General features: G+C 45.6%; 1 protein-coding gene across 1 annotated transcript in view; it reads right to left on the reverse strand.

The window, feature by feature from the left end:
• UFD1 (ubiquitin recognition factor in ER associated degradation 1) overlaps positions 1-14,894 on the reverse strand; it is a 76,260-nt gene that overhangs the window by 12,666 nt on the left and 48,700 nt on the right. The window contains exons 8-9 of the mRNA XM_085633663.1: positions 9,935-10,000; positions 66-113 (exon numbers count right to left, since the gene is read on the reverse strand). Coding sequence (XP_085489789.1) covers positions 66-113; positions 9,935-10,000 — 114 coding nt within the window. The remainder of the gene's footprint in view (positions 1-65; positions 114-9,934; positions 10,001-14,894) is intronic.

Here is a 14,894-nt window from a genome sequence, read left to right on the forward strand (position 1 = left end):
AAGGAAAACTATTTCTATGGAGCAAGTACTCCTACTTAGAGGACAGAAGCGCTCAAAGGACTCACCCGGAACCCCAGGTCGGCCATGTATTCAGTGTTGTCCGCTTCAATGTCCTATTGAAAGAACATAAAGAAAAAATAATTTTAATTCACTTAGACATCAGCATGTGACACAGAGCATGGGACGATGCAAGATACAACACTTTTACACTGGCATCCAATGGCTTACTCACTAACAAGCCACCTGAAACAACTTCCCAGCAGTAACTGACAGGTGTGCATGGGATTTAACAATCAAAATGGATTTCTGTTGGTTGACAACTGTAGAGGCTGCTGCAATCGCCATCAGAATACTTTTCACTAATAACGCACATGTTTATACTATCGACCAGGGAGCATTGGCTTTCGCACCGTCAACCAGGAAGTCTCCTAGACTGGGTCGAGGAAATATTTTGTACCCCACAGCAGCAGAATGGTGCGCATTCTGGCAACTGGAGAAGCTTCTCCACAAGCAGGTGGGGAACTTTTCCATCAACTACCAGGGTGATGGTGAGCAGGGGCTTCCACACTGGCCACCAGACAACCTTTGGTAGTAGTAACCATGGAGGATTTCAAGCTGAACACCAGTGAGGCTTACGCACTAGCATCATGGAGACTATCGCGCACAACTTTACTCCAGTAACTATGAACTCAGTGTAGTGCTCTGGAGCAGAAACATTCCAGAAGCCTTTCTGCCTTCTGAAATACTTGGGTGCTTAAACACAATCTACAGATCTTTGCCCTTCAATATTCTTCCAGAATGGATGTTACATATGGGGTTAGGCGCGAGGGACAAACCGAAAGGGAACCCATTAGTACAGTTTCAATTTTACACTTGTGTGGTGAGGCTTCCACAGTTAGTTCACAACTGTGTGGATAACTCGGTATGGGCTATAGAACAAATGCCAATACAGAGAGGATAAGAGTCGGAAACAGTTTGAGAAATATTACCAAACATTAAACAAACCAGCTGATAAGGCCTTCAAATGAGAGGAATTGTCACCATGCGTGAAGAGAGAACCCGCTTATCTAATTGAGACATACTTTTGGTTAAAGTGATGAATCTTAATTAGAGGCATACCAGGAAAAATGCATTTTTAAAAAGTGTGAGGTAACATGTTTTACATGTAAAATATTTATATTAAAGAATCAACAGCATCAATTATGAGCTTTGAAATGGCAGAATGAGCTATCAAGAGATTAATGTTACTCTTTACAATGAAAAACAAAGATGGGGATACAAAGGCTGAAACTTGCCATATAGGAGTTAAACCTCCACTTACAGGGAATCTTACACCAAATGACTTGACATTTCAAAGTAGAGTCAATGCTTCATACGCGGTGAATGGGTAACCCAGCTCTGGACACTGTTCATTATAAATGTGCTCCAAGAGGAGATTGGAGTGTAGTGTCGCTCTCTCTTGCACCCACATCCTGACTCTGCCACCCTGAATCTTTCGACCTAAATACGTTGTCTGGCCCAGACATTATCAGGGACTCGAACTAGCTTAGGCACTTGACGGATGTGTTCTAGTTCACTATTTTGCTAACCTTAGGCTAGCTCAGGCATTCAGCCTCTTTCAACACATCTCGGGTTTCAGTCCCCTTAGACCTGGCTTAGACATCTGGAAACCTTAGACCCAGCTTTGGCATCTCTCCACTTCAGACCCAATGTAGGCCAATTTTGGCCTCTGGATGCCTTAGTCTCAAGCTCAAGCATTTCATGGCTGAAGGTCACAGCTCAGGGATCAAGATGCTCTAAAGACAGGTTAGGCCTTCACAGCCATTAGAATCAAACACACAGTGCTTCCAGGCCAGGACATGAATGAGAGTCAGTCTGTCATGTACCATTCTGCCACCTCGTAGTATTGTGGTTCATCTTGCGTAAAAGAGATGCAGTGCTTTATTCGGAGTGAATCAGCACGTTATGCCACCCATTGCACCACAAACCCAGTTACATATATACCCAGACAGCCCTCTTATTTAATATTAATCACTAACTGCTATTAAAGCTAGGATAAGGGTACCACATGATTAGTGGTGCGGTTCTGGGTCTGCTAAATAGGATGTCCTACCAATAGGCTGTGCAGTTTTCAGTGTTTATTTTTTGTGAGGATTTCAGTGGTGTTTTCTCAGCTGCTTCCAAGTCTTTCCACATCAGCGCTTCACCTACTTAACCCTAAATTAGAACAAAATGTATTTTTCCAGTGTTTAAACCAAATTGTACTTTTTGCAGTGATTGTTATAAAAGAAATGTTTGATTTAAATGCAAAGTAATGCAGGGTATGTAGTTTCTTCCCATTTGCAGTGTGTCCAAGGGACCTATCTTACATGGATTTATGCACAGAAAATCTGTGTATTGCTCTCTCACTCACGTCTCATTACCCTCTCTCACATATCATTACATTTCACATTCACTCCGTCAGGGCTTTGTCAGGTTTACAGGACTATTAATGGATTGCTATATTCAAATGTATTAAAAACAAATTCCTGGAAACAGCTGGAGGTCATTCACCTACCTTACTGAATATTGTAACATTGTAGGGGTAGTCAACCCTGTCAACAGCATAGTATCTTGTGAACCCTTTAACATTTTATATTACACCAGATTCATTTGTAACCCTGTATTTTAAGGCACCTGGACTTTGAAGATTTCAGCATGCCTATCACTGCTTTTCTTCACTCCCTGCCCGACTAAATGTTGCTGCTTTTATATGGACATTCCTAGCAGCAAGTGTCCTCATGGTAAATGTCTCACTATAAGTCAGTCCTGAACTTTTTTTTGTCAAAATGTGTTTATTAAAATATTTATCCCAAAGTACAAACAGCGCTTAATGATTACATCTCACAATGCGTTTAAAAAAAAGATTTTTTTTCCAACGGGACAGATACCATGCTGTAGGTAGCTAAAGTGAAAAGCAGTGTCTAACTAACTTGGTAGGCTCGCCACCCGCCATAGTGTCCCGTGAATCTGCGCATTATAACACAAGCGAACAACAGTAGGCCCGGAAGCTCCCGGAGACACTGGGTCTAGTTCTTCATATAACGCTAATACGGGTATACGCCCTTGAGAGATGAGTAAAGCACACCCAATGCAAACATGATGGATGCCTGCTGCAAACAGCTTCCGGTTTGTAATGAAGCGTAGAACATAGAGCAAGAACAAAAGGAAAGTAAGAATAAAGTAACCAAAAGGAAAAAGAGAAGAACAGTCAAACTGCGGTGATACCCAGGGAATTTGGTGCTGTAGCAATATGGGCTGTGAGGGAGGGTGAAAGGCCCCGTCCGGACAAGGACCCCCCACCATCAGAGCAGGCCCTTGTCACCGTCAGGGCCACATCATCAGTGGTGCTGTCTTAAGGAAGGGCAGAACTCAATTAGATCAGGAAGAGATGAAGCGCCCTCAATCTAGGACTACATGCAAAAGGGGGGAGACCCTCTGAGAGGTAGCTAACCAGGGGGGACCAGATATAGTCAAATCCCTTCCTGGCGTCTTCTGCTAGGTCAGTGAGTCGTTCCATCGCTATTGCCTTCCACAGTTGAGCGTGCCATAGGGAGAGAGAGGGGGCCTCAGGCTTTTTCCAGGCTCCCGCTATGGCCATCTTCGCGGCCCCTAGGCACACCCACAAAATAGATCTATCAGCATGCGTTTGGTATTTGAGCAGTGGGTGCCGGAGGCCTAGTAGAACTTGCTCTATGGAGTCACCAATTGGATATCCTAATTTGACTTTAATTTGGGATAGAATATCTTTCCAAAAGGTTTTTCATGACTGGACAGTCCCACCATATATGTTTAAAGTCACCCAGTGACCCACAACCCCGCAAACAACGATCAGAGGTGCCCGGGAAAATAGAGTGCAGTTTGTGGGGATGGAGGTACCAGTCATACAGCATTTTGTAATGGGCTTCCCTAAGGTGCATGGATCTATTGAACTTGGCTATGTCCCCATAAAGGGATTCCCACTGCTTATCCGAGGGCGGTGTCTGGAGCATATTTCCCCAACATACTCTATGACGTTGGGAGCGTCATGCCGATAGTGTGCGAAGTAGATTGTATAGGAAAGAGATACATCATTTGCCCGTGGTACCAGTCTGTATAAGTTTCTCCATTGGTAGGTAGTCTCTAATGGCAGCTTGATGGATTTGTAGCTGTTGGACCCAGTGTATTAGTTGAGTATAGTGGTAATGCTCAGTATCTGGAAGGTGAAAATGGTTCATCCAATCATGAAAGGACCGTATCTTAGTGCCTTGGAATAGGTCGGAGATCATGAGACCCCCCCCCCCTTCCTCCATAAGTCAAAGGGCCCCTCTTGGAGTGCAGGAGGAACAATCTTGGAAAAGTGTATGGGGGTATAAGAGGATGGGAATGTAGTCAATGGTACTGTTTTGGTTACTGCATCCCACACGTGGAGGGTGGTGGAGGTAGGGACACTAAGGTAAGCATTGGGAGACCTGTCATCTTTGGCCCGCCAGGGTAGGTCCCAAATCGTCCTCCCCAGTCCTGAACTTTTAACAAACATCACATTATATCCTGGGACAATAATGTTGGTGTTAACAATGTAACTATGGGCCAAAAACCCCAGCAGTGAAGAGCAGTTTGGTAAAAAGCCAGTAGTAGCTGGAAGTATGATACATAACAATGGGACACCTTACAAATGTGAAATGTCTTGGTAAGTGGAAAGAACTCAGTCATGTTTTTACCACTATCCCAAGTATAAAGTGACAACACACTTGCAACAGGTAGCTGTCACTACCCCTTTTTTGAGGTTCAAAGCCTGAGGTGTAAGTGTCTTAGTCCATACTAGCCAAGAATCTTACAAGTCAGTGAATTCACCAAAAAGGGGAAATCTCTGTCCCTAGAAATCTGTTCGAAGAGCGGGGAGGGTGGGAGGGGGATGTGCGTCTATATAGAGCACCTTTAAGATCAGGTATTACCAAAGGTAATACCTTATCCATCTGATAGAGTTTTATAGATGCAGATTCCTTACCTTAGGATAGATACTCAAACAATTCCTCCCCAGAGGTGGGTTTGCAAAACAATTTCATACCAAAAAGACCTGCAGGACCGAACGCGGAAAGTGCCCATCCTGACGGAACGGACTGTCCAGACAGTAGTGCTTTGTGAACAAGTGCAAAGAAGCCCATGCTGCAGCCTGGCAGAAGTCCAGGACTGCGACTCTGTGTGTTAATGCAGTGGTCACTTTCTTGGCTGTGTTGAAATGAGCACGCAAACACTCGGGGGGAGGGGGGGGGGGTTCTTCTTGGCCAATGATTAGCAGATTTTAATTCAAAGCACGATCCATTGTTGGAACTCTTTCATGTAATCAAAGAAGAGCGTCTTACTTAGAGGGATGTGGCAAAGGATAAAAAGTAGGCAGAGTGACAGACTGGCCTACATGAATGGAGTGATGTCTTTTGGCAGAAAGGAAGCTCTAGTTCATAAAACCAGCTTTTTTGGGTAGATGTTCAGGTTGGGAGGCTTGAATGACAAAGCCTGAAGATCACTTACCCTCCAAGCAGATTTTATTGCAACCAGGAAGGCCGTCTTGATGGTAAGGAGCCTGAGAGGACAGTTATGTAAGGGCTCAAAGGGAGCGCGCATCAGGGACGTCAGGGTGAGATTAAGGTCCCACTGAGGCATGATAAAGGGAGACGTGGATGCGTGAGGCCCATCAGCCTCAGAGTCGATCTCACCGAAATCCAGGATAGATGCTGAAACATTGGTATCATATTCCGAACATTCTGGACTCGCCAGTGGTGCAGGTGATGGGGAATCCTGCCGCCTACTGGGTGCCCATGATGATAAAGGTGCAGACTATTAGGGCTTTTAGGCTGTGGCTGCCGGGGGTGAACTTGACTGACCACTGGCTGCTCGATCCAAGAGGTCTGTGAAGCTTGTGCGCCGCAGTGGCTTGGCAGGTACAGTCGCAGCTGGAAGCCCCTTCCGTAGCCATGAAAGGTGGATTGGGGGTGACGAGGGGTCATGGAAAGGCCCAAAGACCTGGCTGTAGCCCTGCTGTCCTTAAAGCGCTCCAGAACTGAATCCGCCTTATCTCTGAAGAGATAGGAGTCATCAAAGGGCATGTCCATTAGAGATGCTTGGGCATTCCCAGAAACGTCAGTCCTCCTCAACCAGACAGGGCGCCGTAAGGCCACTGTCGACGAAAACGCTCTGCCCTGTGAGTTGGTGGTGATGATGATGATGAATCCACATCTGGTCATGAACTTAGCTGCGTATCTCCCATCTTCAATCGCCTGAGAGAGTACAGCCCTGGCCTCCTCTGGGACAGTTGGCAGCACCCGCACAACCGTATCCCACAGAGCGTAGAAATAGCGGCCCAAAAGGCACATGTGGTGTTCAAGAACAGCATTGCCAAGCTGGCGGAAGAAAACATCCTCTTGCCTAAGTTGGCCAGCTTCTTGGATTGCCGATCCAGTGGTATGTGAGTAGTGAGTAGTACAGGCTTGGACCACCAAGCTCTCCCGTGTAGGGGTGTGGCATGAGGAAGATGGGGTCCCCTGGGGAGGGTGATGGCGGTGGGCAAAAGTCCTGTTCACAGGAGCCCCAGTGTTGGGCTTGGACCAAGTCCCAAGCAGGAACACAGTCAGAGCTTCATTAAATGGGTGGAGGGGTTCAGAAGGGTATACTCCCAGCTGAAGCACTTCTGCCAAGATGTTCATCTTGACAGCCACAAGGGCACGCTAAGGACCAAGACCTCAATTGCCCTACTCAACACCTGTTGACGCTCCCTCCTCTGTAGCCACAGTAGCGGGAGAAAGCATGCCAGTATCTCGAGAAGTGTAGCTGGTGTCCGCCAAATCCTCACACCAGTCCATGCTAGGGTCATAATGCTGGTATTTTTCAGAGTCCAGGGACCTCTCCCATTCCTCACCGAGTACCAGCCCATATGAATAGGGCTCAGGCTCTAGCCTGGAAGACATGGCTCCAGTCGCTGCCGGAGTCGGACGACACCCATCTGGCTCCATGTCGGAGTTGGGAATCAGAATGGAGAGCGTTGGCATTGGGGTCAGGGAAGGTAAAACTGGTGCGGGTCCGGATCCATCTGTGGATCCAAGGGGCCTGACTGGTGCGGCGGCTAGAGCTGTGGGTGTGGATCCAGTAAGGACCCCACCCGAATCTGCGGGGCCCAATGACAAGCCAGAAGGAACAGGTTGCCCAAATATTAAATCCTCATATTCTCTTAATTGGGCTGGGGTAGCTCCAGCTCCCAGAAATTGGGGGAGATGCAAAGACAGTACAGGTGCTGACTCAACCACAGAGTCAGGCCTCAGATGCCTACACTCCCTCGTCTCATTTGCAATGGACGAAGAGAAGTCGAAGACTTCTTCCACTTCTTCTTGTGGGTTTTACCCAAATGAAAAACGACTTGTAGTGCGACGTGGTTCTTGGACTACCCGACTGCTCCCGGGGACCTTCCTCTCAACCGGGACCTGAATCGTCGCACATCGAGCCACCAGATGTTTGAGGGACTGCTACCTCAAGGCCTTCGATTTCATAGCGCGGGAACCGGAGCAGGCCTTCAGTTCGTGGTAGCGCCCGAGACACCAAAGGCATACAAGATGTTGGTTAGTCACCGATCGGTGACAGGCACCGTACAGCTTAAAGCTGGCCTTTTGGGAGTACATTTCCGTCACACCAGGAGGAAAAACCACAAAAAGACTCGACAAACCTCAAAAAAAGTTAGTTAAAATTGACTAATGGATAGCTCTCTCCGGAATTGCGCTGACTGGTGCAGAAAGAAAAGTACTGACATCAGAGCTCTGGGGTGGCGCCTATATAGGCACTGCAAACATCACTTCCAGCGCGGATGATGCCACCGCCGACACCGCAGACACGTGAAGCTGATCGATGGCACCTACCGCACGCAGGGGTACTGCACACGAAAATCTTCCTGATCCAGTCTGACGCCTGGGGATGATTCTAAGATGAGGAATCTGTGACTAGAAGTCTCTATAAGATTACAAAGATCATCAGCACAGAGTGGCAACTATTCACAAGCCACACAATGCACAAGACATTCAAAGTGTACAGTACAGCAATTTATAGAGCACAATCGTTACTCCAAACGGAGTGTCCCCGCATTAGGACTCCACACAGAATGGTGGCTACAGAGGACTATAAAAAGTTAGCGTATAAAAGGTTATGTAAAGAACCAAGTTTTTAACTTCCTACTGAAAACATTTTCAGACCGTTCCTGCCTAAGATCTATTGACATCGTGTGCCACAGTGAAGCGGCAGGATAGCTGAAACAGCGCCCTTCTAAACGCGTTCTAGCTATCCTGGGAACAGCCGTCAAGGCAGCTTCAGAGGTATGGTTGAATCAAGGAGTATAAATATCGGAGGCCCCTTGAGTTAAAAATTCTATGACATAAGCATAGAGCCTTAAAAGAGATCCTTTTCCTCATCGGAAGCCAGTGTAGCTTTCTGAGGGCAGAACCGGTGAAGAAGAATCTAGGGATGGTAAGCAGCATCCTTGCTGCCGCAGTCTGGACACGTTGAAGCGATTTCATTTTACCTTTGGTAATACCGAGACAGACCAATCTGGACATCAAAAGAGCTTGAACCACAGTTTTTCTGACTTTGTCAGGAAGGAGCTTCAAAATCCTATGCAGCATCTTTAAAATGCCAAAGCAGGTCCCTGCAAGATTGGTAATCTGTTCGTCAAAGGACAAATTGTTATCAAACCATATTCCTAAATTTTTGATCTTAGATTTGGGAATGGGAATAGGTCCCAGTACATCACGCCACCATGTGATGGACCAGATGAAGGGTTGTTTTCCTACAATCAGCACTTCTGTTTTTCCGGCATTAAGTTTCAAGCAGCTGCGATCCATCCAGCTTGCTAGGCCTGCCAGACAGTTCCTAAAATTGGTAGCAGACAGGTCGTCATCCTGTACTAGGAAATGATTAACTGGGTGTCATCGGCGTAAGATACTATTTTGACATCGAAAGATTCTACCACATCCGCTAGAGGGCACAGATATTATTTAAATAGGGTCAGGCTAAGGCAGCGCCCTGTGGCACCCTCTGTTGCAGGGGGAAGATCTTGGATACAAAAGGGCGCTGAAACACCTGAAAGGTCCGGTCTTGGACGAAACTGGCCAACCATTAAAGCCGGCCCTCTGACACCAAAATCTCACAACCGCTCTAGAAAGAGGCTGTGAGACATGGTGTCAAAGGCTGCACTCCGATCTAATAAGACAAGTAGCGGCAGTCTCACCCCTATCAGCCAGGAGACTGAAAGCCTCAGATGCAAGCAGAAGAGCCGATTTGGTGCTCTAAAGGGGAAGAAACCCAGACTGACTCTCAAGCAAAATCTTTTCCCTCTCCATATATTCCTTCAGCTGTTGATTTATGTGTTTTTAATGCTAATTTAAGAAAGAATGGAAGCAAGGAAATAGGTCTGAAAATGTCAGGTTTGGTCGAATCCAAGGAGGGTTTTTTCAGCAGGGAAATAACGGCTGCATATTTACACCGAGAGGGGAGCTGACCTGTAGAAAAAGATTGATTAAGCAAATCGCACAAGACAGGCAACAAGGCCTCCATACCGGGTATTAGTCTCAAAGGAGGGGCCGGATTAAAAAGAGTGCCAGATTTAATTTTGAGAACCAGCGACTGAAATTCTTGAATAGAGAGATCAGTTATCTGAGAAAAGTCTCCTGGAGAAAGCGAAGGGGAGAACCAATGTATGCTAGATGGGGGCTCTCTGGATTCTTTCTGGAAAGACATATAGATCTTGTCTATTTTGTAAAAATAAAACTGGGCAAGTTGATTACATGTTACTTGTCTTGATCATTTAATATCTTCATGCAATATTTGCCCTTTACCACCTGAGCAGCAGAAATTTCACAGAGATTGCTGTGAGACAGCTTACCGTAATCTCTTCACGATGTCCATGTCTTTCAGGCTCTTTATATCCAAGAGGGGCATCGAAATCCACCTGTTAAGAAAAGATAACACAACCTTTTTGCATCTTGGGAAGTGGACGCTAACTTAGACAGCGGATGACACTCAATGCTATTTAATTGGTAAGTTTAACAAAGAAGCTCACTTATTTAGCAAAAAGTGAGGACCCGCATATATCACTGCAAGAACACGGATGAGATCGAATCATCTCTTTAAAACCATACACAAAGCACAGCTACGACATCAACTAGTCATGAGGTACTTGCTTTCTGGCCGCAGCTTGTGACACAGCTTATAATTGTTTTATTGTGACAGGTACAACTCAATGCAATTGAGGAAATGCAAAGAAATGAGAACCAATGAAAAGGACCAAGCAGACGGAAAACCGGAGGTAGCCAGTTAGTGTTAGCACAAAGGCAAGAAAGTTATGGGAACCACTTCTGGAAAACCAGCAAAACAACATGGACAGTTCTGTGGGAGCACCAAGAAAACATGGGGGAAGAAGAGATATGAAGAAAGACTGGTGCGTGATGGAGATACTAAAAGGCAGAAGGGAGGAAAATATGGGGACGAACATCAAGAAAATACAGAGGAGGGAAGCACCATTAAAACTCTAGGGAAAGGGTTAACACTGAGGAATCCCAAGAGAACAGAGCAGCCCAACATCAATAAATAGCAGCAAAGGTAAACAAGAAAACACCAGTAGGAACAGTAAGAGAACATCAACGGCAGGAGATGAAAACATTGGCATGTTGGGGAACTGGGTACAGGCAACAAGAAAACACAGGGGACACCGAGATGACACCAAGATGGGGTGGTGATACACTAAGGAGGGGGCTAGGAGAAAAGAATACATTACAGTGGACAGGGAAATGCCAAGAAGAATGATACATTAAATACACAGTTTTATTGGCTCTAGTACAGTGAAAGGTTTTCCTCCAGCTCAAGTGCACACAGCAGCAGTGTAAGGTTCATACACACATAGAAAACACATACAGCAGATAACAGCAGAATAATTCACTCACATATAACGCAGCTACAACAAAGACAGCAACAGTACAAAGTACCTTTAGAGACCTCTTTAGAGAGACAGAAACAAAAGCCTCAGCATGGGAAGCGGCAGTGCCAACTTCACTAACATGCAGCACACACAGGAATAGTGCAGAGTTCAACCACAAATCAGATACAACATAGCAAACATCAGTGCAAACATGAAAGGGTCACATACAAAGTGCGGAACAGGCAGCAGCACTCGAAGCTCCTCTCACACACAGACCACGTCCAGGCTTCTGCTGCTGAACAAGCCGCAGCTGTAAAAGCAACCCCCCCATACATAGTGGAAGTAGTATAGCCAGTAACACATGTTACAGTACAGATGGCAGAGACATAAGAATCACACATGCACAGGGCAGGTACAAGATAGGTAAAAGCAGTGCAGGCGTCCCCCACACACAAAACAGACACAATATCCAACACAAAAGAAGCAACTTACAAACCAGACCTGGTAAAAGGGTTCAGTGAGGCAACAGGAATATCCACTAAACACCTTCCCATACAGAGTGAATGGACTGGTTCTTGGTAGGAGGTGAGAGACAACTGTTCACTGTTCATAGTGAATGGGCGGTCATTCTCCCCCATGTGTCACCACTTTATAGCACCAGTCCTCTTTGTGTAACAAATGCTATTTATCTTACTCACTGCAGACCTTAAGCCTAAAATCCTCCAAGATCTTAGGATGCACATTGAACTTCAACATCTCCATGCCTGGCTGTAGCCTGTGCTCACCTCCAGGACCAAAGAACCCACCACAATCTCTGAAAGCACATATGCCACAGCTGCACCCAACCCTCACACATCTCAGATGCTAAACCATACACAGACTTTATATTTGGTGATTCCTGGCCTGGAGAAACCCCAGGCCAGATGGAGGTTAAAGACATCAGTGTTTTTGGGAGCAGTTCTCCACTCCTTTCATAGAAAGCAATCAACTATACCCACACCCAACATGGTGGCCGCATGGACCCTAGCACGCACATTTGCACGGTCCAGCCTTCAATGACAATGAAAAGACGCATCCGTAAAGGGTATGTAAAACAGTGCTAGTAGAGAAGAACCACTGTCTGGGCAATAGCTTCTTCAGCAATCCCTCACCTTGGGTGCCAGACTCAAACAGACCTCAAAAGAGATGCAACAAATATTATCCATGTACACTAAGCAGCCATAGATGTTTTTCTTTTACAATATTTATATTGAAACAATGCTGAATAGTTCCATTCAAAAATGTTTTCCATTAGTGACTTTACATGTTTATATATGCCTAAAAAAGGATCTCTGAGAACAGTTCCCTATCCACACGGAGCACAAGAGGAATAGCCCATTTTGTTTTTGAAAAGTAAACTAGGAGAGACAGAACCATAGGGAGCAGTCGAAACTGTTAATTACTCAGGTTGGAGGATTGCGTGCCTCTGCCTCTGCGGATAAGTGGGAGCTTTCTCAGACAAATACTGTGGGCCTAGGTTGTGGAGGAAGTTCATCAAATGGCATGCCGACTAAAACTGGGCCGAGGTTGAAACCAGAAGTTGATATAACCTTTGCCTAGCTTCAGAAACGTTTCTTTTCCCAGAAATACACAATTTGTTTAACCATTGCCAATCACTCAGAGTAGCATTCCAACCCATTCTTCTTTTGCCCATCATGCCACCTCAGATTAGACCTAGGAGTATGCAAATCAGACTTGGTCCTCCTCAATAGGAACAGTCCAGCTCGAACTGTCAAGCCAAGTCCTCTCTGAATCAGACACAAGCAAGCCAAGACAGGTTTCGGCCTGATTGGGCCTCTTTAATCCGGTGCAGTATGGTTCCACTGGCACGGTTCAGTCCGGATTGTTCTTATTGGAAAAGTAACAAGGCTTATTTGCATATTCTTGGTCTAATCTGAGGTGGCATAGTGGGGAAAAAAATTATGGGTTGGAATGCTACCTAAAGCGACAGTGGTTAGACTATTTGCAAGCATTCGTCTCCTCACTTTCTGTGTACTTGATTTAACGCCCTAAGGGGCTGAGGGTATGCCCAGAAGTGGGTCCTGTGCTCACTGTGCCCCTGGATCCAAGCTGCAACTTACTGGAGAGACCCAGCTAGGCTGAAACCGGTCTTGGGTTGCCAGGACCTGGCTTGTAAGTTTGAGGTGGACTGTTCTTATTGGCGTAGGGCCAAGGTTGATTTGCATATGACTGGATCTAATCTGAGGCTACACAGTAGGCAAAACAATATGAGTTGGAATAATACCCGAGCCATTTCCAATAGTATCTGAAAGAATACCTTCCATCACTTTATGTTTGTTCATTTACCAGAAAATCCACAACAAGCAGAAGCCTGCATTTTGGGCTACATGAAGGCTCCTAAAAGGTTAAGGGGAGCTCTACATTGTGTAAATAAGAGTAATCCCTCTGCAAGGTATCTTCAGGGCCAGCAATGCCAGTTAAATCCTTTTGGGAGAGTTAGTATACTGAGGCACTGAAGGATAATATTTTTGTACGTTGCTCTAATTTTTGACTTGCAAGAGATAACTCGGTCTAGAATTCACTCCACATTTTTCACTTTATCTGCAGACTGGTGTGTTTTACTCAGAAAAGGAGTCGCCCAAAGATGGTGAATGGCGACCTTCCCATAAACCTTGGATTATCACATCTTGACTCCATGTTGAAGTGTAGCTAGCTGCGTGCCACCCAGTCCTCAAAGAAGCATTTCTTAAAGGATGAAAAGGAGTTTAATCCAGCTACTCTTCTGCATATGACTGCATTTTTATGGGACCCTACTCTCCCAAGACATCATCAAGCTTTGGCAAATCCAATAGGTTTTGCCTATGCAAGAGCTTTTGGCTTTGAAAATGAGTTTTAGCCATGTTGTACACAAGTACGGCTGCTGTTCAGCGTGGCTAAAAGTTATTGTGTAGAGGAGAGTGGCATGGAGTAGAGTGCTGTAGAGTGGAGTTGCCAAGAGTGGACTGTCTGTAGAGTCATGGAGTGTTGTTGTGTGGCGTGGAGGAGAGTGTAGTGGCGTAGAGTGGATTGTTGTGGTGTGTTGTGGAGTGGCATAGAGAGTCATGGAGGGATAATGCACAATGGATGGGTGTAGAGTGGAGTTGAGTGTTGTACGTTGGAGTTACTTAGATTGGGTAGGTATAGAATGTCTTAAAGAGTGGAGAGGCACAGAGTGGAGTAATGTTTAGTGGAATAGCATAGAGGGAGTTGAGTACAGTGGAGTACAGTATCGTGGCATAGGGTGGAGTAGACTGTTGTGGCTTAGAGGGGAGTAGAGTGCCATGGAATAGAGTGGCAAAGTGTGTCTTGGAGTGGCAGTGTTGTGGAGTGACAAAGTACAGTGGAGTACAGTGAAGTAGAGTGGAGTGACATGGAGTGACAGAGAGAGTTGTGGATTGTCATGGAGTGGAGGGAGTAGAGTGGAAGGGCAAAGAGTGGAGGTGCACAGAGTGGAGTAGCGTGTTGTAGAGTGGAATGACGTGGCGTAAAGTGGCATGGTGTGGAGTATGCATGGTGTGGTAGTGCACTGCCATTATAGACAATTGAAATGACCATTACATTTGCGCAGATATACAGTTTTACTGATAAAAGTATACAATACACAAACAATAAAATGTGGGAATGCCATCACCTATTGTATCGATTTGATTGTTTAAATTTTTTTATCCACCACACTTCAAAATAACATAACAATGTGTTCCGTTTGAGCTTTCCTAATTCTGAAATATCAGCACATTTCATTTACAGACATTTACATTTTGCTGTGTGCTAGAAAAAAAGCATGATCACATAAATCATCGCACTTTGAAGTCAGAGAAACAAAAGTTAACACTACGATCCTTCGAAAGACAGAACCGGACATTTGACCTCGGTCTTTCAATGCACAGCA

The sequence above is a fragment of the Triturus cristatus genome, chromosome 11 (genome assembly GCF_964204655.1).
Source record: "Triturus cristatus chromosome 11, aTriCri1.1, whole genome shotgun sequence".
Lineage (NCBI taxonomy): Eukaryota > Metazoa > Chordata > Amphibia > Caudata > Salamandridae > Triturus > Triturus cristatus.